Source organism: Heterostelium album (assembly GCF_000004825.1).
Source record: "Heterostelium album PN500 unplaced genomic scaffold PPL_scaffold2, whole genome shotgun sequence".
Taxonomy (NCBI): domain Eukaryota; phylum Evosea; class Eumycetozoa; order Acytosteliales; family Acytosteliaceae; genus Heterostelium; species Heterostelium album.
The window spans coordinates 2,142,920-2,167,306 of NW_008805064.1; the positions used below are offsets into that span (position 1 = coordinate 2,142,920).

At 32.2% G+C, this 24,387-nt stretch overlaps 10 protein-coding genes across 10 annotated transcripts; 4 read left to right on the plus strand and 6 right to left on the minus strand.

Annotated features, from left to right (window-relative positions):
- Positions 1-101: 101 nt before the first annotated feature.
- PPL_02141 (C97 family peptidase) lies at positions 102-1,103 on the plus strand (the record flags this gene model as incomplete). Its single annotated transcript, XM_020573134.1, has 2 exons — positions 102-168; positions 265-1,103. 2 exons carry the CDS (start codon positions 102-104, stop codon positions 1,101-1,103), a joined length of 906 nt encoding a protein of 301 aa, XP_020437251.1.
- A 330-nt stretch (positions 1,104-1,433) lies between these two features.
- Positions 1,434-2,339, plus strand: PPL_02142 (LIM domain-containing protein; the record flags this gene model as incomplete). Its single annotated transcript, XM_020573135.1, has 4 exons — positions 1,434-1,437; positions 1,514-1,618; positions 1,775-2,215; positions 2,311-2,339. The coding sequence occupies 4 exons, from the start codon at positions 1,434-1,436 to the stop codon at positions 2,337-2,339; spliced, it is 579 nt and encodes a 192-aa protein (XP_020437252.1).
- Positions 2,340-2,492: 153 nt separating this feature from the next.
- tupA (transcriptional repressor TUP1) lies at positions 2,493-4,863 on the minus strand (the record flags this gene model as incomplete). The annotated part of the gene is made up of 6 exons (XM_020573136.1): positions 2,493-2,508; positions 2,839-3,350; positions 3,481-3,739; positions 3,820-4,044; positions 4,116-4,620; positions 4,740-4,863. 6 exons carry the CDS (start codon positions 4,861-4,863, stop codon positions 2,493-2,495), a joined length of 1,641 nt encoding a protein of 546 aa, XP_020437253.1.
- A 1,485-nt stretch (positions 4,864-6,348) lies between these two features.
- Positions 6,349-6,774, plus strand: PPL_02144 (uncharacterized protein; the record flags this gene model as incomplete). Its single annotated transcript, XM_020573137.1, has 4 exons — positions 6,349-6,446; positions 6,488-6,525; positions 6,575-6,597; positions 6,751-6,774. The coding sequence occupies 4 exons, from the start codon at positions 6,349-6,351 to the stop codon at positions 6,772-6,774; spliced, it is 183 nt and encodes a 60-aa protein (XP_020437254.1).
- Positions 6,775-7,409: 635 nt separating this feature from the next.
- On the minus strand, positions 7,410-8,262 carry uprt (uracil phosphoribosyltransferase; the record flags this gene model as incomplete). The annotated part of the gene is made up of 3 exons (XM_020573138.1): positions 7,410-7,712; positions 7,778-8,092; positions 8,239-8,262. The coding sequence occupies 3 exons, from the start codon at positions 8,260-8,262 to the stop codon at positions 7,410-7,412; spliced, it is 642 nt and encodes a 213-aa protein (XP_020437255.1).
- A 514-nt stretch (positions 8,263-8,776) lies between these two features.
- Positions 8,777-10,156, minus strand: wdr45l (WD40 repeat domain-containing protein; the record flags this gene model as incomplete). The annotated part of the gene is made up of 4 exons (XM_020573139.1): positions 8,777-8,883; positions 8,972-9,606; positions 9,701-9,887; positions 10,015-10,156. The coding sequence occupies 4 exons, from the start codon at positions 10,154-10,156 to the stop codon at positions 8,777-8,779; spliced, it is 1,071 nt and encodes a 356-aa protein (XP_020437256.1).
- A 73-nt stretch (positions 10,157-10,229) lies between these two features.
- pldZ (phospholipase D3) lies at positions 10,230-12,744 on the minus strand (the record flags this gene model as incomplete). Its single annotated transcript, XM_020573140.1, has 5 exons — positions 10,230-10,267; positions 10,508-10,533; positions 11,258-12,035; positions 12,131-12,516; positions 12,626-12,744. The coding sequence occupies 5 exons, from the start codon at positions 12,742-12,744 to the stop codon at positions 10,230-10,232; spliced, it is 1,347 nt and encodes a 448-aa protein (XP_020437257.1).
- Positions 12,745-13,094: 350 nt separating this feature from the next.
- PPL_02148 (uncharacterized protein) lies at positions 13,095-15,607 on the minus strand (the record flags this gene model as incomplete). Its single annotated transcript, XM_020573141.1, has 4 exons — positions 13,095-14,767; positions 14,861-15,066; positions 15,160-15,332; positions 15,473-15,607. The coding sequence occupies 4 exons, from the start codon at positions 15,605-15,607 to the stop codon at positions 13,095-13,097; spliced, it is 2,187 nt and encodes a 728-aa protein (XP_020437258.1).
- Positions 15,608-17,730: 2,123 nt separating this feature from the next.
- Positions 17,731-22,215, plus strand: abcG3 (ABC transporter G family protein; the record flags this gene model as incomplete). Its single annotated transcript, XM_020573142.1, has 4 exons — positions 17,731-18,081; positions 18,363-18,984; positions 19,064-19,240; positions 19,316-22,215. The coding sequence occupies 4 exons, from the start codon at positions 17,731-17,733 to the stop codon at positions 22,213-22,215; spliced, it is 4,050 nt and encodes a 1,349-aa protein (XP_020437259.1).
- A 151-nt stretch (positions 22,216-22,366) lies between these two features.
- PPL_02150 (Hsp20/alpha crystallin family protein) lies at positions 22,367-24,016 on the minus strand (the record flags this gene model as incomplete). Its single annotated transcript, XM_020573143.1, has 1 exon — positions 22,367-24,016. One exon carries the CDS (start codon positions 24,014-24,016, stop codon positions 22,367-22,369), a length of 1,650 nt encoding a protein of 549 aa, XP_020437260.1.
- Positions 24,017-24,387: the final 371 nt, after the last annotated feature.

A 24,387-nucleotide genomic window follows, 5' to 3' on the forward strand; every position in this document is an offset into this window, starting at 1 on the left:
ATTTGTTGAACAATTGAAACTACTAATATACTACAGTATCACGATAACCAAAACTATAATTATAACTAAAAATAAAACTATAACATTATTAAAAAAAAAATATGAATATTAAAAAGAAAGAAGTAACACCTGAAAAGATTTATTTAAATGTATATGACTTACATCCTGGTATGTATTATGATCACTGATGATGATAAAATGATGATGACGATAGATTAATCAAAGAACTAATAATATCAATTGATATTTAAATATTAATTTTAGTGAATAGTTATTTTTATTACTTTGGACTAGGTGCTTTTCATTCCGGTGTTGAATTGTATGGATCAGAGTACTCGTTTGGTGGACATGAATATTCTTTTACGGGCGTCTTTGAAATTGAACCGAGAACTGCTACCGGTGTGATATTTAGAGAGCGATTGCTCATTGGTGAAACTACCAAGTCACGTAGTCAGGTGCAATCGATCGTCGATGCAATCTCTGATGAATTCACTGGAAACAGCTATCATCCTCTCCAGAGAAACTGCAATTCATTCTCACAGGAATTCGTTTATAGACTCACCGGAAAGAACATACCAAACTACATCAACAGACTGGCGTACATCGGTAACTTTTTCAGTTGTCTCATTCCCAATCTATCGTTAAACACACCATCTGCATCATCTCAACAACAACAACAGCAACAACAGAGAATCGGTGGAACTGGCTCACCCAGTAGTGGAAGTAGCGGAAGTAATAATAGTAGTAATATAAATTCACCACATTTTCCAGGACAAGGTTATACTCTTAGTAATCTACCTACACCGCCGCCACTTGAACTCTCTTCGGATGATGATGACGACGAAGATGATGAAACTTCAACACTGAAGAGATCAACGTCATCAAGTGAAAAGGAATCATCACTTTCAATGTCATTATCATCATCATCATCTAACTCTTCAGATAACAGCAGTAATAGCAGTGGTAATTCGGAATTAGAAGAAAGAAGAAAAAAGATGCTACTGGCAGCAAGCAAACGTCAACACCAAGATGATAAAGAAAAACTTTTAACTTCACCAACATCATTGTCGTCGTCATTATCATCGACCAATCAGAATTCATAACAATTTGTGTGTGTGTGACATACTTTTAAAAAGTGTAAAAATAAATCAAATAATATATTAATAATTATTAACATAATATTATAATTATTGTTTATGTTCATAAACAACTTTGCTTGTTGACTTTTTTGTTTGAAAAGTTTTATGTTTGCAAAAACACCCATTTTTCAAATTCAAATAAATTACTGGATGGTTAAAAAAACAATTTAATTTAAAATTTTATTTTATTTTTTTGATCAAATAGCAAGCAATCATTTCACTGGTATATGCTTAAAAAAAGAGTTTCAGACTGAAAAATAAAAGTTTACCATATTACAAATAATTAAATAAAGAATGAGTATGTAGTATTTATCTAATAATATCTTTTTATTAAACAAATTGACTAAAACTTTGATCTATTTCTACAATAACAGCTGAGAAACCAACTTGCAAGAAATGTTCAAAGCCAATCGAAGGTGAAGCATCTATCAATGCTTTAGATGCAGATTGGCATACTTCTTGTTTTACATGTTCTGTTTGTATGTAAAGAAAAATAACATTTAGAGGAGAATGATAGATGGAAGAGAGGGTTGCAGGAGTAAGAAGAAGAAGAAGTAATGGAAATCGTAGTTTGATAATTTTATTAACTTTTTTTTTTTTAATTTCAAACTGGTGCAATTCTTAAACAAAAAAAGGTGAAAAACCAATTCAATCATATTTCTTAAAGGATGGAAAACCCATTTGTAAAGATGACTATAATCAGAAATTCTTGGAAGCATGCACCAAGTGCAGTAAACCAATCTCTGGTTCGAAATTGACTGACAATGTCGGTAAGCACTATCATCCAGAGTGTTTCACATGCACCACCTGTAATGTAAAGATGGATGGTCAATTCTTTGTTAGAAACAACGAAATCAAATGTGCACAATGCAACGAACAATTAAAGGTATCAGAGAAGAAGAACTCCGGAAAGGATCTTGGAATTTGCTTTTTCTGTAGTAAAACATGTAACACCTCCGATGGTCCTGTCATCGTTATCAATCCAAACGAAAGATACCATAAAGATTGTTTCAAGTGTGTCAAATGTAAAACTTTGATTCAAGGTGAATTCTACACACTTTCAGATATTCGTTCAAGTAAGTAATTATAATTATTATTTATAACCTCGAAAAAAAAAAAATCGATTTTAATTAATATGAATATTTTCTCTATCTCTATCTCTAAATTGTAGAGGATTATGTTTGTATGAGTTGCAGTTAAACAAACAAATAAAAAAAAAAAACAACAAGAATCCAATATATTTATTTAATTTTAAACTAATACAATAAAATAAAAAAACAATTGTAAATTTCCAAAAGCAATCATAATTCTCAAAGTAACAAAAGCTTTCTATATTATTTTTGATATGTATATTTATAACATTATATATCTATTTTATATTTATTTTTTTATTTTATTTTTCCCAGGTTCTTTTTTTTTTTTTTGTTTTTGTTTTTGCTAGTATAACATGATTATGTTTTAATCATTGCTTGTTTTGTTGTTGTTGTTGATGATGTTGAATTTTAAGATTGATTGATTGATGATGGTGTGAGTTGATCGCTATACAAAGCGCAGAAGGATTGCGGTCGTTTTATATTTAAATATGATATGATGATATGATGGATGTTGATGTTGATATTTCAATTAGATTGGAGTTTGTTTGATCATTTTATAAAAAGGAATTAAAGTATCCTATAATATACATATTTATGAGTCATACTTCCACAATCTAGCTCTATAGTCACCACTACCAGTGGCAAAAAGTCCACCCTTTGGTGAGAGTGCAACAGAGATGACAGAGTTCTTGTGACCTTGCAACATCATGTGAGTGGTTCCTGTCTTTGGATCCCAGAATTGGACGGAACGATCCTTGGAACCAGAGATCAGCCAGTTACCACATGGTGAAAAAGCAACTGACAAAACGAAATCTTTGTGTCCATTGAAGGTGGAACGGCAGCGTGAACGCGAACGCGATCCTGAGAGATCCCAGAGTTTAAGTGATTTATCGAGACTACCCGATGCCAATGACTTTCCGTCCGGTGAGAAGGCGACTGAATATACTGAATCCATATGACCTTCGTATCTCTCCAAGAAGTATCCAGAGTGGGCATCCCAAAGTCTAACGATGTTATCCAACGAACCAGCTGCAACCAATCTACCATCTGGACTTATAGCAACTGATGTAACACCATTCTTTGGTCCAACCTCTTCATTACCCAATGTAAATGCACACTAAAAAATATATATTATTAAAATGTTAGATACTTTCTTTCTTCTTTTATCTTTTTTCATGTTGTTGTTGTTGGTGGTTGTTGTTGTTGTTGTTGTTTAACAATAATTCGTTCATAATTAATTAATTTACCTTTCCTTCTTTAAGATCCCAGATCTTTGCTTTCTTATCACCACTACCTGATACAATGAATCTACCATCATATGAGAAATCCAAAGAATAGATATCCAACTCATGTCCAGTGAATACCTGTTGAATCTTTCTCTGTGCAATATCCCAAACCTTGACAGTCTTATCCTCTGCACCTGTTGCAAGATATTTACCATCTGGACTGAAACAAACTGATCTAATATAGAGATCACCTTCCTTTTCACCGTCATCAAAGAAATTGCTATATTAAGATAATAAATAATAAATATATTAGACATTAGTCACTGGCAATAAATAAACATTATTATTATTATTACTTACTATAACTTTTTACCATTCTCAGTATCAAAGATCTGTGCATATCTGTTGCAACCAGTGGCGAGGTATTTACCGTCATTGGAGAATTTTACACAACAAACAACACTATTGTGTGTCAATGTCTGTAATAAATCGATATTGAGATTTGTTTGTACATTTGGATTGTATCCAACCAACCAATCTGGACCGTTCTTATCTTTACCATTTTCATCCATATCCATTTCACTGCTTAATTTGATAAAATCACCTCAATATTAATAACTATGATCATCGTGTTCATTATTCTTTTCAAAACTTACAATCTTCTTCTATCATCATTTACGATTCCTTCTTTGTGTTGTTGATTCAAGTCACCCAATGGTTCTCCTACTTCCTTCTTGTGTCTCTGGTCGATTGGTGAAAGTATTGGGAAGGATGTAGTTTGTTGTGGTTGTTGTTGTGGCATTCCTGGCTGTCCTTGTTGTTGTTGCTGTTGTTGCTGTTGCTGTTGTTGTTGTTGTTGTTGCTGCTGTTGTTGATGTGGGTAAAATTCACCAGAGTTTGAACGGTTTCTTCCTGTTGGTCGCTGTGGCATTTTATCTGGAATGGTTGGTGTTGGTGTGTTACGTTGTTGAACACCCGGTGCTGGACTGTTCGATCGAAATGTATTGGGACTGTTGAGGTCTCTAGATCCTGTGACCTGCTCCAACTGTTTCTTCAATCGTATGATCTCCTCATCGTACTGTTGCTTTATCTTATTGTGTGATCTCTCGAGATCGACCAAAGTCTGTTGCACCAAAGTGATCTCCTGTAACTGTGATTGTACTAAAATAGCACATAATATTTTCCCAATTAGAAATCAATCCATCTCCGATATAGTTTTTTTTATTTATTATTTATATAAATAATTATAATAATAATAATAATTAAAATTAACAACTTACATTTTCTTTCATAATCTTCTTTATGATGTTTATATATATTTAATTCATGTGTCAATGTATCAATTTCTGCTCTAAGACTGTCCAAAAGCTCAGTAGCTCTTGATCTTGGTTGTTGTTGATACATCTTTTTTTTATTTATTTATTATTTTATTTTTCTAATATCTATCTTTGATCTATCTATCTATCTTAATTGAATAAAAATAAAAATAAAATTATTAGTTTATATTTATAGCTTTTTATTATTGTTATTATTATTTTAGATTAGATGGTGATAAAATGATGTTCAGAACAAAAAAGAAAATAAAAAAAATGAGCTGTTTGTTTTTGAATTTAAACTAAAGTCTGATTTTGGATCTTTTTTTTTTTTTTTTTTTCTGAAAAATGATGGATGGGATTTTGAGTCAAAAGACAGTGATTTATGATGAAAATTTTTTTTTGAAAAAATACTATTCCAAAACAAAAAAAAAAAAAAAAAAAAAAAAAGAAAATAGGAAACTGATAATTAATTTATGCAATTCAAGAAAGTTAAAGGTATACTTTTTAAAAAAAAAATTAAAAAAATAAAACAACAAAAAAAAAAAAATAAAACTTTTGCAAAATACTAATTTTTTTTCTAGTTGCTGTGTGGGGAACATGTTGGTGGGTGTTTTGTTTTTGTTTGGTAATGAATGCATGAATGAAGTAGTTTGACTTGCCACATGTAGAGTTTTGGCGAGCTTGTTTGTAGATGTTGTGCTAGATTGGTTGGGTTGATCGATTCACTGTTTTTGTTGCAAAACAAACATACCACACATCCTTTTTTTTTTTTTTTGTTTAAATTGCAAAAATTAAAATATAAATTTACCAATAATAAAAAAACTTGACAATAACAAAATCTTTTTAGCATACCACTTGATTGATCAACTATTGAATAGACAATGACACACACACTAAAAACCCACACATGACATGAACACCACCACCCACACCTCAAATCTGAGTTCAGTGTGTGTTTGACGACGAAGTTAATTGTTGTTTTGGGTTGTTTTTATGTGTTGTTGGTCTTAATATTTACACACCAACACAAAAAAAATATCATAACAATAATAAAATAAAACATGCAAATATGGAAAATTTTAATAATACGACAATTAATGTATTTTTAATAACCTTTTTAAATTGGAATCATCGGTGTGGGTTTTGCTGTTTTTTAATAAATAATAATTGTTTTGTAGTGACTACTGATGAATATTATACTCCATTGGCGAACTGTCATTAAATAAAAAGGTAGAAATAAATACTATAAATAATAAAAATAGTGTTCTTTCATTTGAGTTGAATTATTTTTATCTGATAGTATCGTGTATGTATTGCAAAAAGGGGACGCAACTTGGTTGAAAAGACGATTTTTTGTTGTCACCCAGCAGTGTGTGAGTGTGTGAGTGAATGTGTCTCTTCATTTTTGAAGTTGTTATTGTTCTATTGTTATTTTTGTGTAGTGGTAAATGAAATAAAATATTATTTTTTTTTAAACAAAACACAACACACAGTAATGGTGAATATAAAACAAAGGTAGGGTGAGGGTCAGATAGTAGTTTTAAAAACAAACAAAACCAACATTCATTAATTAATGGTAACAACATTGATAAATCTTTTTGGTGATGATGATGATGTTGATTGTAGTGGTGGTTGGTTTAAAGTAGAACTCGAAGTGGAAGTAACTGTAAAGTAATTACTGGTAATTGGAAATATTCTACTACTTATAATAGTAGTAGTGTGATTAGGTTGTTTGTAAAATGGGTGTTCGGTAAATGGATACTGAATTAGATCGGTTGTGCTAATTGTGTTTTATTTAGCAACCAATAATAATATTAAAAAGGTAACTATATGGTTGGAAAGAAAATAAATAAACAAATTTATGTATATATATGATTACTGTGGAGTGGTTTTAGCTTTGAAACTAACTACTATTATAAACTTTTTATTATCACCAATTTGAAAATTATTATTATTACATTAATCTTTTAAAAAGGTTCAAGATTTTATACCTAAATAAATACTGATTTGATTCTTGCTGATTAGGTCACCAAAAAAAAATAAAAAGTTTGGTGTGATCCAAAAAAATTTGAAAAAGAAAAAAAAACTAATTAATTTGAAATGAAATTGCTTTTAATTAATTAATGTTGTTAATCTATTTCTAATTGTATGATAATAGTTTAAAAACTATTATTATTACTATTATTAAATATATAAATAAGAAGAAAAGAAATGGGTGTTTGTTTTATATAATCCAACAAAAAAAAATGAATGTTTTGAGAAAAAAAAAAAAAACCAACAAAAAATCTTATACATCAAATTTATTTTTTTTAATAACAAACAAACCCCCTTCGATAATAATAAGTTTTTACGATCTATAATTGACCACAAAATCGCAAATTAACCCACACCTTGTGATTTTTCTTTCATTGCCAACAGTAACACTTCTTTTTTTTTTTTTTCAAATTTTGCAAAATTAGTCAAAATTGAATTTTTCTTTTTTTTTTTTTTTTTTTTTATATTTTTTATATCTCAAACGTTTATTCCCTTTTTTAGACTTTATTATCAATTTTATTTTTTTTTATTTAATGGTATATATATTTTCGGTATTTTTTTTATTATTGATTTTTTTTCCTTCAAATTGTTTAATTTGATTTAATGTTCAGTTCCAAAATAACGATCACCGAAATCACCAATACCTGGTACAATATATTTCTTTTCATTGAGTTTTTCATCGATTTCACCGGTGACGATGGTAACCTTTGGATATTTCGAGGTGAAGAATTGAATACCCTCTGGAGCAGCGATGAGATTGATGAAAATGATATTCTCCTCCTTGACGCCACGCTCTATCAAAACTTCGACGGCTTGTGCGACTGTTCCACCAGTTGCCAACATTGGATCCAACAACAAAACATGTCTATTTGCAATATCAGCTGGTAGTTTTGAATATAGCAACTAGTTGAATTTGAATTGAAATGAATATTAATATTTGTTGATTTTGATATATTATATTATATTACCTTTGGTAAAGCAGTTTGTTCATCTCTTTGAATTAAAATTTTACCGATTTTGATTTGTTTGCAGACAGCACGCAAACCAGCTTCCATCGATTCACCAGCACGAACAATGCTGACACCGCAGATCTTTGAAGCAAATTGAACACCATTGTATTCGCAACCGGTTGGTGTTGTGACAGTGGTTTCACTGAATGGCAAACAGTTGAGACCTTCTTCGATCAACAAACGAATCAAACGATCACTATAAAAGATAAAGTCCTCTCTCTTTGTATCCTTATTACGGATCAATGTGAAAAGTCCAGCAACTTGATGATTACTCTTTAAAACTACAATCTTTTTGTTTTGCACATAAATAAAAAAGTAAAACAAGTTGTTATATTAATATATATCTACTACCACTATTTTCTAAAGATTATTTCGTTTCAAGTTATAATTAACTAAATCAACTCTATTTCTTTACATACTTTTGGATTATTTACAGTTGTCATTTTTAATCTTTATCTTGTTCTTAAATAATAATGTTATATATCAAATTAAGATTGGTGATCGAAACAATCAAAAAAAAAAATTTGACCTTTTATTTTTATTTTTGTGGGTCTTTTAATTTTTTTTTGTATTAATCTTGCAATTACGCTCTGTTTTTTGAATTCAAAAAAACCGAGATTGATAATATCTTGGTGATTGAATGAATCAAAAACTTTGTTGAAATTTCCTTAATTTATTTGATTATAATAATTATTTACATATATGTTTATTTGGTATTAAAAGATTGAAAAAAAAAATGTAAATGAGGAGGTAAAAGTAATAAAATAAAAATATTTTGTTTTGTTTTTTTATGATTAACAAAAAATAAATGCATATGAATGTAATAAAGTGAATGATAGTTATTGTTTTTAAATTCGATTATTTATATTCTAATTGTATTATTTGGTTGTTTTTTTTGTTTTTGTTTTTTTTTGCTTTTGTTTTTAATATATAATTTTTGTTTGATTCCAAATATGATTATGATTCTTCAATCTCCATAAATTGAAGTGGACTTTCTTCTCTTTTACATTCTCCTTTTGCAAAATCATATGTATATTTATAACAAACACCAGATGCACAAATAACTAAAATAAATAAATAAAATTGTGATTCGAAACAAAGTTAGTTGAGAATAATGATTATCTTATCATTTAATATGCATATTATGCTTACCAATAATTGAATTTGGAGCAGAACTAAATGCACAAATGGATCTTGACTCTGGAATTTGAAACTGTACAGCACTCCACTCTGATTTGAAGTAATTGGTAGGCAGAATGTCACCCATGAAGGAGAAGCTAGACTGTCTGTTCTTGACTTCCGATTCTTGGTCACGGGTGTTGTGAACGGTGGTGGTTGAGGGAGCGGAACGCGACAAATCAAAGATGTGTCCTGTGTTCTTGTCGGACGATACACAGAGTGCTGTCGATTCGCTGTTGAATGCGATGCTGTAGATCTCTGCACGATTGCTTCCACGACGTACCTCTTTGATCTTCTCACCGGTCGATGTGTCAAAGATACGAATGAGAGTGCCCTTCTCGCTGGCCGTGGCCAATCTGGTGCCGTCCTTGTTGAGCGCAATCTGCGATAGAGCAGACTCGTGTGCTGGTATAATCTGTGTTTGTTTGTGGTCGTACAGCTCTACGTGCACGTAACCTGGCTTCAGACCGGGACATGCGAGCACATTCGCTGCACCCGGACAAACTGCACAGATTCCTTTTGGATTGTTGGTTGTCTCCAACTGGTGTACCAATTGTAAATCTGCAAAATTATAAACATATACTTTATTTTCGAGGACAACTACAATTCTATATATATATATATATATAAAAGATAGTTAAGTATTTTAGGTAGAGTAGTATGGTTGATCGATAATCAACTTTAGTTATTTCTATGACATACCTGTCTCTTCTAAGTTTGACTGCTTTGACCTCTGATTTAAATTCCAATTTTGCAATACATTTATTTTGATAGTCGTCCCAAATCATCACTTGATTGGGAGTGTATTTTGGTTTGGTACCACCACCTACAATTGCAAGAATATTACATCTAAAGAGCATTTCGACGATACCTACACCACCGTCAAATACTGAATTTGTTTTGATAATAGTAATGATGATGATGATGATGATTGATGATTGATGATTATGATTGATAATGATAATAATTAGTTTACTGTAATAGTATAACTGATAAAGTTGATTATGATATCATACCTCTACCAAACCTCTCTTTAAATGGATCGCATGAAAATATCAAGAAACCCTTCTCCGTACCGCATGCAAAGCAACTGTAATCTTGATTAAAGTTGGCAAACAAAAGATTTGGATGTTTATCTCTACAGTTACTTAAATTCATTTTTATTTATACAACTAACTAAATAGACTTATCCAAATGAATCTTCTTTATTTAATTATTCTTCTTTTTTTGTTTAATGATTATATTCTAATCTAACTGATGATGATGTATCTATACAAATAATATAATAATAATAATAATATATATATCTAAAAATAAATGATTTTTAATGTCAATGTTAATGTTATATTCTTTAACAAACAAACTAAAACTAAAAAAAAAAAACTGTAAATTGAAAGAAAAATTATACAACAAACTTTTGAAAATATGATTTTTCTTCTCCTTTTTTTTTTTTTTTTTTTTTTTGCTTTGTTTTTTTTTTTTTTTTCAAACAATTAATTTTAATATTACTGGCTATTTGTTGAATGAATGAGTCACTTAAAAAAAATTGATGTTGCAATAAATAATAACAATTCTATAATAAAACTATAAATATTTAATAATAGTAATAATAATATACAGTAAAAAGTTATGTCTAGTATACAATTGGGTTATTGATAAATTAAACAAAAGTCACCTCTCTTTCTCTTTTTGTTTATTGAAAAATAAGTTTTCAAAATAGCAAAAACAAAGAAATAGATGGTTTGATTTAATTTAATATCTTAAAATAATTATAAATAATATAATTGAAATAAGTAATAACAATACATCAAAAATTTAAGAATTTTTTTATTTATTTTTTTTAAAAAATTAAAAATTCAATTCAAATTATACTTTAATATACAACTTTCTACTTCTCGAATTAACAATAAATTACAATTAATTTCTAATTGATCGGATAAAGATAAATTTTGTTTATTTTTATTTTATTTTTAATTTTTTGTTTTTCAAAACCCAGGGGATTCTTTCTTTGATTACCATGGTCCCTTACAAAAAAACACATTTATAAAAATGTGTAAAATAAAGATATTTACATATTTATTCTGAAGTTCCCATCGAACTATTCAAGATCTTGTTGTTATATTAAAGTAATATAAATGTGATTCAAAAAAAAAAATATATATATATATATATAATAAAAATAATAAAGAGTTGAAAACAACAACAATAATAGATTTTTTTTACAGTTTGAAAAGAATTGATTATTATGTTTATTATTACCAAGTTGTTACTGGGAAAGTATATTGTGAATTCCAATCACGGTCGAAAATCGATTGGAGTTGAGAGGTAAAATCGGCATTGAAAATGTTATAGCTGAGTCCACCGGTGTTGGTGAAGTAGTCTTGTGACCAGTTCGATGTTCCAACGTATGATTGTTGCTCGGTGACCATGTACTTGGCGTGGTTGACACGTGAGTATGGCACTTGTGGCTGTACTGGCATGTCTGGCACTTGGAACCAACGAACCTGGATGTTGTTGACCTGTGCCAACGAGTGGAGGAACTGAGGGATGATCTTGGTGTTGGTGTGATTCCAGTGAGAGACCATGACACGCACCTGCACACGACGGTTGTAGGCGGCCGCTCTCAAGGCGTCGTCGATAACCGGCCAGAAGGTGTTGGGATAGTTGTAGAAGGAGCTTGGTGCATAGTCCATGACGGAGATGCACACTGACTGGTTGGCGGCGTTGATAGCAGCGACCAACGCGTCGATATCTCCAGTACGATCTTTCGAGACGAATTGAGGTGGTGACACTGCCAAGAACATAGAGACAGCTTCGCCATTCAATTGTAACTGCGCTGGATGAGTAGCATTGAATTTGGCCTTGTCTTTAGATGGCCATTTGCTTGGTAGTTGAGTCATGATGGCGGCATCCCAATACTGCTCGAAAGCAATCTTGGTATCCTCAACCAAAGTCTTACAATTCTCAACGACTACACCAAGTTCCTTTACTTGAGCAAGTGATCTCCAATCGAAATTAGCACTTCCAACGTATGCATCTAATAATAAAAGAAAATAACAATGTCGTTAATGATTAGTAATTGTTATTTTCGTTATTGAACAATAACAACAACAACAACAAATAATTACTTACTGGTTTTATCAACTACGATCATTTTGGTATGAAGGATACCGTTACCAACTAGGCTTGGCCAGTTGATGGTACGAACTTGAGCGACACCCATGTTGGCGAGGTTGGTGGTGTCGTTGGCTGGTTGTGATGCAGATGGTAGATTTTGAACGATTCTGATGGTGACTCCACGTTGAGCAGCGTTGATCAAGGCCTTGTAAAAGTCCATTCCCATGTATCCACCGTAGATACTTGGGTAATCTGCACCATCAGTCAAAGTCATGTAAAACAAACCTAAATCGATAGATTCTTGAGCATTATTGATCAAATTCATCCAGGCTTCATATGTTGTTATATTGGTAGTGAGATTAACATAAACTGGAATCGATTCAGCTATATACATTCTTCCACTATAAATAATTAAATAATAATCAGATTAGATTAGTAAAGTAAATAACATTAAATTTAATTATTTATTTCATTATTAGATCTATCTATCTATCTATTAAAACCTCTTACCTTGAACATTGTTTATCATCGAAACTATCATTGTTGATAGATACTGATTTCGAGAGTGTGCAAACACACAGCAGTGACACTAACAATACAATCGATAAAGATGATTTAATTTGAATCATCTTTTTTTATATTATTATTTATTTCTACTTCTTTAACACTTAAATATATATAGTATTTAAACAAAAAGTGTGATTGGAAATGATTTAAATAAATAAAAGAATACTTAAAAAGTGGGTATGAATTTTGTTTTAAAATAACAATGAAGACTGGGGTGAAATCTCACTAAAGATAAATTGGTAACTAGCAAAACGAAAAAAATATCCAACCAGATTTTAGAATTTTCGAAAAAAAAGAAAGAACAAAACTCTTCTAAACTTTTGGGATAGGATAATTAAATAATCCAGTGGATTATCTTTTAATTAAAACGAGTCTTTTTTTTTTTAGTAAAAAACCTAACTTTTTTTTATTATTATTTTGTATTGTTGTTTGCTATTTTACTTAATTCCAATACATCTTGATCAAGTTTAATAGGTGATTCTGTTGTGTAGTTGGTGTCAAACAGTTTGAGAGGTGGTGCGATCTTACAGAGTCTGACAAACTCACCGACGTCACTATCGTTTACTTTCGATGATGAGCTGACTGCCGATGCAAACACCGGTTCTTCAGTGTCGATAGCAGATTGCGTAGTGAGTGGTTCTATTGTGTTCTTGACTTGAAGTTCTTTGTGGACGTCTGTCAGGAGCAGAGGACCGTGTATCTGACTGAGTTTTGAATTGATAGAGTTTTTAAAAGATGATGATGATGATGTTGTTGTTTGATTGTTGTTATTACTATTGTTGTTGACTCCACTGTTGTTGTTTGATGAACTATTTGAATAGCTGTTGAGATTGATATTGATACCGGCACCACCACTCGATACTTGATTCTGTTGTGAGCCATAACTACCATAGTTTGTGTTATTGTTATTGTTACTATTGTTGTTATTCAAAAGAGGATTGGTATAGTTGTAAAGAGGGGGAGATGTTCCGCTGTAATTTGGTGGTGAGAATCCAGTGTGAATATTCATAGGAGGTGATCGACCTGATCGATAACTGTTGGATTGAGTTTGTAATTGTTGTTGTTGTTGCTGTTGCTGTTGTAACTGTTGATATTGTTGTTGATGTATTGTTATTGGTGCAGAGATTGATCTATGTCTATGTTGTCCAGGTGATATATTAGTAGTTCCACTGCTTGGTGTGACTTGTCTAACTGTTAAAGGATAAGAGGGTTGAGATTGTTGTTGTTGCTGTTGCTGCTGCATTTGTTGATGTAGGAGTGATGTACCACCACCACTAGAGAATGGAGGTGAACTACCACCTGCCCCAGATGGTTTTGGAAAAGGTGAAGCACTGTTATTGGCATTTACAAAGAATGGTGGGGAAGTTGAGGTTTGTGGTGAAGATACAAGGTTGACACCACCAGGTGAGTTGTTATTCCTCTTGTTTGAACTGGAGCTGCCATAGATATTGGTATTATTATTATTACTATTGGTTCCGGGTATACCAATTGGATTGGTTTGTTTGTCTTGTTGTTGCTGTTGCTGTTGAAGATATTGATGTGCAAAACTGTTGTTATAACTTCCAAGACCACCTCCACTTCCAACAGTGTTTGTTCCTCCATAATAATCGTAGGAATCGCTCGATCCTACTGACGACGGCTTATAAGGATCGCTCGATACCAATTGATTGCTACTCATGTTTCTTCCGCCACTGCCACCTCCGCCACTGCCATAGGACTGTGGATAGTAAATAGGTTGTTGTTGCTGCTGTTGTGCTGTCTGTTGTTGTTTGATAGGTAATGACTGTGAGGGTGCAGGAATATTTGGATTATTACTATTGCTATTACTTCCATAGCTACCGCCATAATAGTAACTCTTCTGTTGTTGTTGCTGCTGCAATTGTTGTTGTTGTGATTGAATTGGTTGTGGTTCAGTTGATTTGAAATGATTGTTATTATAGTCTTTGATTATAAACTGTGAATCCAAACCAAGCTGTGAACTAATGGATATCTCTTTACTGAGATCCTCTCGGTAGTTGACATCCAACTTCAAAACACCAAGAGGTGTAGGAATCGATGTGAAAGTAAATGATTTAGTTGGTATAGCTATATATATTGGATTAGTAAAATGAAAAATGATTAGTATTCATGATATATAGGATGTAGATAAAAGTAAAACACTAAACTACTAAAACATACAAAGTGAAAAAGAAGGAGAAAGAATGGAATTGAAATCACAAATTCTAAATTGATATTTTAGCTTTGAGGTGGATGATCGATTCCTTGTGAAGTTCTTGTAGACACTGTAACATGGTATATTTCTCAAGAATGAATAGAGTGTTCTAACTAGTAGTATTACGTTTCTATATAGTTTTGGCAATTCAAAACTTGTATCTACATCTTTACTATATATTATTAAGGTATTAATTAATTAGTTTGTTTGTTTTATATTCAAATTGTAATATTCTATTCATTCTATTCTACGCTATTATACTTACAATGGTTCGAATACGAATCTCCAAGACTCTACCAATGTGTTAATACCAAGTAGTTCACCACCTTCGTCAAAGTGTATCTCCAATACAAAGAGTGTTCTAATTCCATTCCTTGCAAAAATATTCTTATCGATCTGTTTCTGTACTTGTTCTGAATCCTCTGTTTCAATGTGAAACTATATTGACAAACATATTTATTTGATAGTTTAATATATATATATATATATATTAATATTATTATAGACTATTTTGTTTGACATGTGATATGTCATGTGATATTTAATAAATATAATAAAAAACATAATATTATACCTACATGTTTATTTATCTTTTTAAACTGTTGTAATAGCTCAACTCTCGATGATAATATACATTGTACAATCTTTGATATACTTCTCCGCATCAACTCATCTGTCTTGTCTCTCAATACGTTTGCATTTTGAATATCCATTTCTCTATCTATCTATTTGTCTATCTACAATTTGAAATTCAATTCAAAACCAATGTTATAAAGCTTTAGCGAAACGACCGATTAATATAAATCTTATATCTCTCCTCTCTCTCTCTATCAATTCAATCTTTTATAAATCTATCTAAAACGAGATATATAAATTTGATATATATTTACAAAATAAAATACAATAAAATAAATGAAAACCAAAAATGTAAATATTTGATTAAATAAAATAAAAAAATAAATTAATTAAATAAAAATTTATTAAAAGAATATTCATGGTTCAAAAAATTCATATGTTTTGTTTTTTTTTTTTTTTTTACACGTTTGCAGATTGGGCATTAGTTGATTGATTTTTATTTACATCATGATAAAATGTATTTAATAAAATATTATTGGTTTGTACAAACTAGTTGTTTGTTGAAAATGTACTAAAGAATGATATTATAATTATCAAAAATATGATGATCATTTGCAACCTTATATTTCCATGATATCATTTTAAAATTCTTAAGAATTATGTGTCCAATTTAATTCTTTTTTCGTAAAGTAAAGATTTGTTGATTGATTGGATCAGATTGATTTGTCAAGTATATCACTTTATCTGTTTAAAAAAGAAATAAATTAAAATAAAAAATAATCAAAGGAAAATATAGATAGAAACAATATGAGGGTGACTATTTCTGACCTAATAATACACGAGTCTGGTTACATCAATTTAATGTAAAGCCACAGCCAACAACAAAGTCTATTAATAAAAATATAATTATTTTCATCAGCACACATAATATTGAAAAAAAAACAAAATAAAAATTGATTCCCTTCCAGAATAGAATGATGGAATTTATCTATTGTTCTCTACAAAAAAAAAAATAATTTGTTGTTTTTTTACAATTTGGGTGGGGGGTATGTTTTGTTTTTTTTTTTTTTTTTTTTTGTCATACGGTCGTAAACAATACAGATATTGCCAATCACAACACAACAGTCACTTTTCATAACAGAGTAATGAATTTTTGTTGCAGTTTTGCAAAGAATATTTTTTGTTTTTTTTGTTTTTGTTGTTTTTTTTATTCTGTCATCATAATTTACTTTTTAGTATAAACAGTGGTCGAGATCATTGGTTTCTGTTCGACAATTAGAGACTTGCATTGAATGAAACTTCAGCAATATAATTAATGAATGTGTGAGTTGTGAATCTTAATGTTATAATTTAGTATTTCTAGAACGGAACAAACAGCGTATTGTTCACATCGACGACGCAGTGTCCCATTCCATCAGCTGAAATCTCCTATATTAGACTTTCAGTACTGTGGCATCTCCCCAGTCAGTAGAAGTAGTAACAAGCAGCATCAGCAGTGCAGTAACCAACAGCAGCAGCAGCAGCAGCATTAATTTATTCATTATCAATAATAATAAAAGCAACAAAAGGTCACCCTCACCTCTGCATCTTTCAACAATTGATCAATTGATCGTCACAATATATTACCTACTTTATTGTTGTTTCTTAAGAACAACGTCATCTATACCTCTTCACCCAGCTTTTCAATACCATCGACTATTATTTAAACCAAAGACAATCACTGTTTTTTTTGTTTTTAAAGTAACCAATCAGATTAATTTTAACAAATATTATTGTTTACAACTATAGTTAAGTCTTGGTTGTATTTTCGTTCTATAAAATTATATATCTGTTAAATTAACTATATATTTTATTATTTGTATTTGAATATTAATTATATATCATTCATTACACAACGCCAATTTATTTTTATCACAACACTATTTTTCCATCCAATTTTGGAATAAAGCGCATTTCAATAGTTTTTTTTTCGTACTTTCACACGTTTTTTTTTTGGACTACGACGGTCATACATCTAACCTATTTTCTTTTTCTGTTTATTTTAAAACTTTTTGTTTTTTTTTTTCACTAGATTACATCTCACGGTGCAAAACACTATACCAGGACTCATTAAAATAATTTTAGAATATTTAGAACAAAAAAAACAAATCAATAATCTATTGATTTGCAAAAATACATATCTACTTTATTCGATTTTATTTTATTTTATTTTTGTTATCAAATTTTTTTTATCATCGTTTAAATAATAACAGATATAAAAATGGTTGACAACGAACAACCTGTGGAAGATACTTCTCCAGCGGTGGTGGGTGAAGATCTCCAAAGTCATGGTAGTGATGATATTCACCACCATAAGGACGGTGTTGAAATGACAACGTTTGGAGTGAATGCAGAAACCACAACTCTACAACATAATCAAGATGATACTGCAATCCAAGTCAATCCAGATTTAAATCATCACATCAGAGAGTACACACCAGACAACAAAACCGGAATGTATGTCAGTGCTCGCAACCTCAATTATTACGTCGATGCTCCAAAGCCACCAAAAAATGCAACACCCGAACAAAAAAAGATTAATTTATTAAATGATTTTACATTTTCATTAAAGGTATGTGGTAATATAAATAAACAAAACAATCAATCTTCAAACGATCAAATAGCGTAAAGAAATCACAATTTCGACTTTGTTGTTTTTTTTTTTTGTTTTTTCCAAAATACCGAAATTATCAACAACAAAGCGCTGATTTTTTTTACAGTGGAAACATCACACACTCGGCTTTATACAATTGTAGATCAAGTTGATAGATTGATTGATCATGAAGATATTTTTTATTAAGATCAAGATTATTAATTATTTTTATTTAATTATTATTATGTAAAATTTTACAGCCAGGCAGAATGGTTTTATTGATGGGTGCTCCATCCTCTGGAAAGAGTATTCTGTTGAGAGTTTTGGCCAATCGTTTGGGAAAGGGCCATGTAGAGGGTGAACTTTTATTCAATGGACATCCAGCCGATCCAGAGACACATCACAAAGATACAATCTATGTGCCACAGGAAGATCGTCATATCCCGCTGTTGACGGTGAAGGAGACTCTCGACTTTAGTGCTCAATGTAATATGGGTTCCACTGTGAACCAATCGACAAAGGATGAACGTGTAGAGTTGATTCTTTCACAGCTCGGCCTTAGCCATACCAAGAATACAATTATTGGTAACGAGTTTTTCCGTGGTATCTCTGGTGGTCAGAAGCGTCGTGTCACCGTCGCCAATGAATTTACCAAGTGTCCAAATCTCATCTTGATGGATGAGCCAACAACAGGTCTCGATTCAGCAACTGCTTTTTCTGTTTGTTCAAAAGTCCGAACGATTGCAAACGAAGCTAAAGCATCGGCTATGATCTCCTTACTTCAACCAAGTCCAGAGTTGACAAACTTGTTCGACGATGTCATGTTACTTGGTGAGAAAGGAAAAATTTGTTATTTTGGTCCAAGAGAATCTCTTTTATCTTGTAAGTAGTATTATTAATAATTAAACAACCGATGTTATTAATTTCTTACTAATATAAAATCTTTTTAATTTTTTTTTAGATTTTGAATCAATTGGATACAGACCATTATTGGATCAACCTTTGGCCGAGTTTATGCAAGAGATTGTAGAAGATCCATTAAAGTATGCAATTAATAGAGATACTTCCAATGGAGAACTATCAAATTCAATTGCAAATTCCGAAATTCATTTAGATACATTATTCAAACAATCAAATAGTATGTGTTTAATGATTAATATAATTAAAAGTTTAAATATTTATTAATTAATTATTTTTTTAATAATATATATAGTATATCAAGAAAATATAAATAATTTAACAACATTATTACCGACCGATGTTAAATTACATGATTTTTCAAAAGTAGAAAACCCATTATCACCAATGTGGTATGATATCAAATTGTGTATGGAGCGACAGAAAAAGATTATGAGAATCTTGAGAATGCAATTTATTACACGTTTTATACAAGCAACTTTTATGGGATTCGTTGTTGGTTCCCTGTTTTTCCAAATGGGTGACACTCAGGCAGATGGACGTAATCGTTTCGGTCTGTTGTATTTCGCCACGGTCTTGCACATTTGGACCACCTTTTCGTCGGTTGACGAGTTTTACCAGTTGCGTTCGATCTACTATGATCAAAAAGATGGTAAATTCTATCGAACATTTGCCTATTTTATCACTGTGGTCGTAAGCAAGTTCCCGATTGCCCTCATAGAAGCATTCCTCTTTAGTGTCACCTGTTACTGGATCTCTGGATTTAGAGCACGTGCCGACACTTTTATTGTGTTTATAATCTGTATGGCACTGACCAATGTAATTGCTCAGGGTGTATTCCAATCGGCATCGTCATTCTCTGACAGTCAGCTAGTTACATCGATGGTGACTCCAGCGGTAGTCATCTTGTTTATGATTTTCTCTGGTTATATTCTGCCAGGTGTCAATATTCCCAATTGGTGGATATGGATGTACTATCTCTCACCTCTGAAATATGTACTCGATGCACTGGCGTCCAATGAAATGTATGGACGTAGCTTCACTTGTACACCAAACGAAGTTATTCCACCGGCATCTCATCCACTCGCTTCACTTCCATACCCACAGGGTTTTGCCAACCATAGTATCTGTCCAATGCAATCGGGGTCGGATTTCCTCAATGAATTTGGATTCAACAACAACTTTTATTGGCGTTGGATTGATATTGCTATTGTGATTGGTTTTGCAATTGCTCTTTTCACTGCTTTCTATATCGGTATTACCTATGTAAAGTTTGAAACAAAGAAGCCACCCCGTGCCATTCAACAGAAAAAAGTAAAGGCCAAAAAAGATAAAAAGGCAGACAAGAAGAAGCAATTGGAAGGAGGTTGCTATATGACATTCTCCAAACTCGGTTACACTGTCGAGGCAAAGCGTAACAACCCAACCACCAACAAGAAGGAAACGGTCACTCTCCAACTACTCAAAGATGTCAATGGATACGTAAAACCAGGTACGATGTTGGCGTTGATGGGTCCATCCGGTGCCGGAAAGTCTACACTTCTCGACGTCCTCTCAAAGCGAAAGAATATGGGTGTCATCACTGGTGACATTCAAATCAATGGTGCCAATATATTCGATCTAAACATCACTCGTTTCACTGGTTACGTTGAACAACAAGATATCTTATCTGGAAATTTAACGGTTCGTGAAGCAATCTATTTCTCTGCACTCTGTCGTCTACCGGATTCCTACTTGAACGCCGATAAGCTCAAGTTGGTCGATGAAATCCTCCATGTACTCAGTCTCACCAAACTTCAAGACACCAAGATTGGACCTAATCCAACTATGGGTATTTCACTTGCAAACAGAAAGAAGGTATCGATCGGTATTGAGCTTGCCTCAAATCCACACTTGCTCTTCCTCGACGAACCGACCTCTGGTCTCGACTCGGCTGCTGCACTCAAGGTAATGAACTGTGTACGTAAGATTGCATTGTCTGGACGTACAGTAATCTGCACCATTCATCAGCCATCGCAAGAGATCTTTGAGCAATTCGATCAACTCTTGCTCTTGGGTAAGGGTGAAGTTGTTTATTTTGGTGAGACTGGAGTGAACTCACAGACCGTGCTCGACTATTTCGCCAAGCAAGGACACCGTTGTCAGGCCGACCGTAATCCATCCGATTTCATTCTGGAGATTGCCGAACACAATCCAACTGAACCAATTGCCATCTACACTGCATCGGAGGAAGCAGCTAACACTGCCGCAAGTTTACTCAACAAGACGATCGTTCCATCGACCGTCGAGGTACCAAAATTCAAATCACGTTATAATGCATCGCTCTCAACTCAACTCTATGTTCTAACGAAGCGTGCCTGGATTAATCACATTCGTCGTCCACAAACCATCTTGATTCGTTTCTGTCGTTCATTAATACCATCGATCGTCGTTGGTACAATGTTTTTGCGACTCGATAACGATCAATCGGGTGCACGTAATAAGCTTGCTATGATTTATCTAAGTTTCCTTTTCGGTGGTATGGCATCGATCTCCAAGATTCCCTTGGTAATCGAAGATCGTTCCGTCTATTATCGTGAGTTTTCATCTGGTGCCTATCCTTCGTTCCTCTATATCATTGCAGCAGTGATTACCGACCTTCCGTTTATTTGTTTGACTGCATTTTGCTTTTGGATTCCATTCTTTTGGCTCACTGGAATGGATCCAGGACACAACGGATGGAAGTTCTTCTTTACTCTTTTGGTATACCTATTGATTGTCATGGCCTACGATAATTTAGCAATGGTATTTGCTCTTGTTCTTCCAACCATTCCGATTGCAGTATTACTCTCTGGTATGGGACTCAATTTCCTTGGTCTTTTTGGTGGATTCTTTATTCCACGTGTAAACATTCCGAGTGGGTGGATATGGATGCATTGGCTAACGTTTACAAAGTATGCATTCGAAACTCTGGGTGTAACCGAGTTAAAGGACGCTACTTTTAATTGTCCAGGTGGTAAAGGTGAATACTTGATCCCAGTTGGTAATACTACAAAACCATTCTGTCCGATTACCAATGGTAACACTATGATTGCTCGTTATGGTCTCAATGTCGATAGACAATTCTGGAATGTTTTGGTACTTGTTTGTTTCAATTTCGGATTTATCATGCTTTCCTATTTGGCATTACGTTTCATCCACCATATGAAGAGATAAAAAGATAATCGATTAAAATAAAAGTAATGGTTAATAAATAAACAAAAAAGTATTTTTCATTTTAAGTTATAAATTTTAATTAAAATAATAAAAAAATTTGAGAATATCTTTATTTATTTTTAAGTAGTTATACATTTTTGATTTTTTTTTATTATGCAAAAATATCAACATCATCTCCTTCATCCTCGGTTTTATATTTGGTAAGTTTTATCTCCAAGATACCATGTTCCAATTTCACACAACCTTTCAAATCGTTTTTAGTTCTTTGTTTGATAGGGGAAGGGAATATATAGGACCACTCTAGAGGACGAATGAGTTGCTTGTTAAAGTCGTTGTGGATCTCATTACCTTTGCTTTGGAACTCTCTCATTTTGTTTGTAGTAACTTTGATCTTTGATCCTCCATCAGTGTTTTCGAAATGGAAATTGATGTCATTTTGCAAAAAGCCAGTGCAATCCAGGGAAACGTAGTAATGGTTGCCATCCTCTTCGACTCTGGCGTTAGTAGTGCTATTTATCTCTGAGATTATACCGACCATGTTGAATCTTATATCTGCATACTTAAGTTCTTCATTGATAGGTGGATCAAACCTAATGATTCCACTATTTTCGTCACTAACTAGTTTAATATTTGTAAGTGGACTATCTTGACTATCGCTTTTGAAATTATTATTATCATTATTATTGTTGTTGTTGATAATGTCTTTGCTTGATTGAAGATTTGGAGATGATGAGGGTGTAGACTTGGCCGATCCACAGTCCTCTTTGTTAGAAAGAGGAAGTGGAGTAATGGAGGTTTTGAATTTGTCCGATTTTATCTCCAAGTAGCTTCCGATCACTTTCTTTGTGTAGTCGACAATGTCAACAATCAAATCAGAGTGTGCATGATTGGTGGATGCACTTGAAGTTAACCAGGAACGAAGCAGCTCGATGGTAAGTTTATTGTATGTTAATCCAGCGTTCTCTGCCTTTTTGAGATGTTGGGTTTGGGGGTCCTTTACCATTTCGTCTTTTGCCATAACTACATGTCTAGTGCCGTCTAAAGAGGTCCAGTATTTTGACTGATCTAAAATTTTGTGCTCTGTACACTCAAAACATTTGATAAGTTCCTCGTTTATTACACCGTCAAGTTCTTTGATAGTATTGACATGAGAGAGATTGTGAACAATGATGATGCTCTTCTTGTTGAATCTTTGTTTAACTTGTTTGATATAGGATTGGTCGTCACGAGTCAGACGATTGACAACGATTAAAACTATATCTGACATGCTGAGAGACAGCGATTGCAAAAATCTCTCTGTGGCCTCGGCATCTTTGATCTTGAAGTCATCTCCTTTCGGCACTGGTTTCTGGGAACCTTTGGTATCCAATCCAATAAGTACATCGGTAATGCTGGCTCTTGATGTAACAATGGACAGTCCTTCTGTGTGGGCAAAGTAGCTGCTGGATAAATCCAAACCAAAGATTCGTGCCAAGATATAACTCTTACCACGATTATATAGACCAAGAATGGAAACAACCGATCTTTTCTTGGATACGATATCCTCTTTGGCTTTGAAGAATGCAGCGTTTTCCATTAATTTCTGATCTTCGTTTGGTTTAATTATGTTTGCAAACACACTATTGCTCCAATCATTACATTTTTTAAACTCGTCCAGCAACGGATAGGTCACACTCCATCCACTTTTAAGGTCTAGCAAAGAGTCAACTTTTACAACAATATCATATTTGTTCTTGTGATCTTGAGAGAATTTTTCATAGTCTTTACTCCTTAAGTAATATAACCAATTATTAAAATTCATTTATATATGAAAAAAAAAAAGTAATAAATTTAAAGATAATTAAAATTGTTATTTTAAAGTGACTAAATTGAATTTAAAAGAAGCTCAAAAAAAGAGACTATTTATAACAAAAAAAAAAACTTTATCGAAGACAGTTTACAAGAGGCTTAACCCAAAACAAAAAAACCCCAAAACCTAGATTTTCAATTGGACCACTTTTTGAACTTGTTTTTACAAAATATTTCTCTTTGATTTTAAAGAAAAAAGGATTCTAAATCACCATAATACCTTTCATCTTTCAGATATTTGTGATTCAGGTGAAATTCTTCATCAAATCACTTCAAAATTAAATGTCAACTTTCCACAATCTAGAACCATTTTTTCTTTAAAAT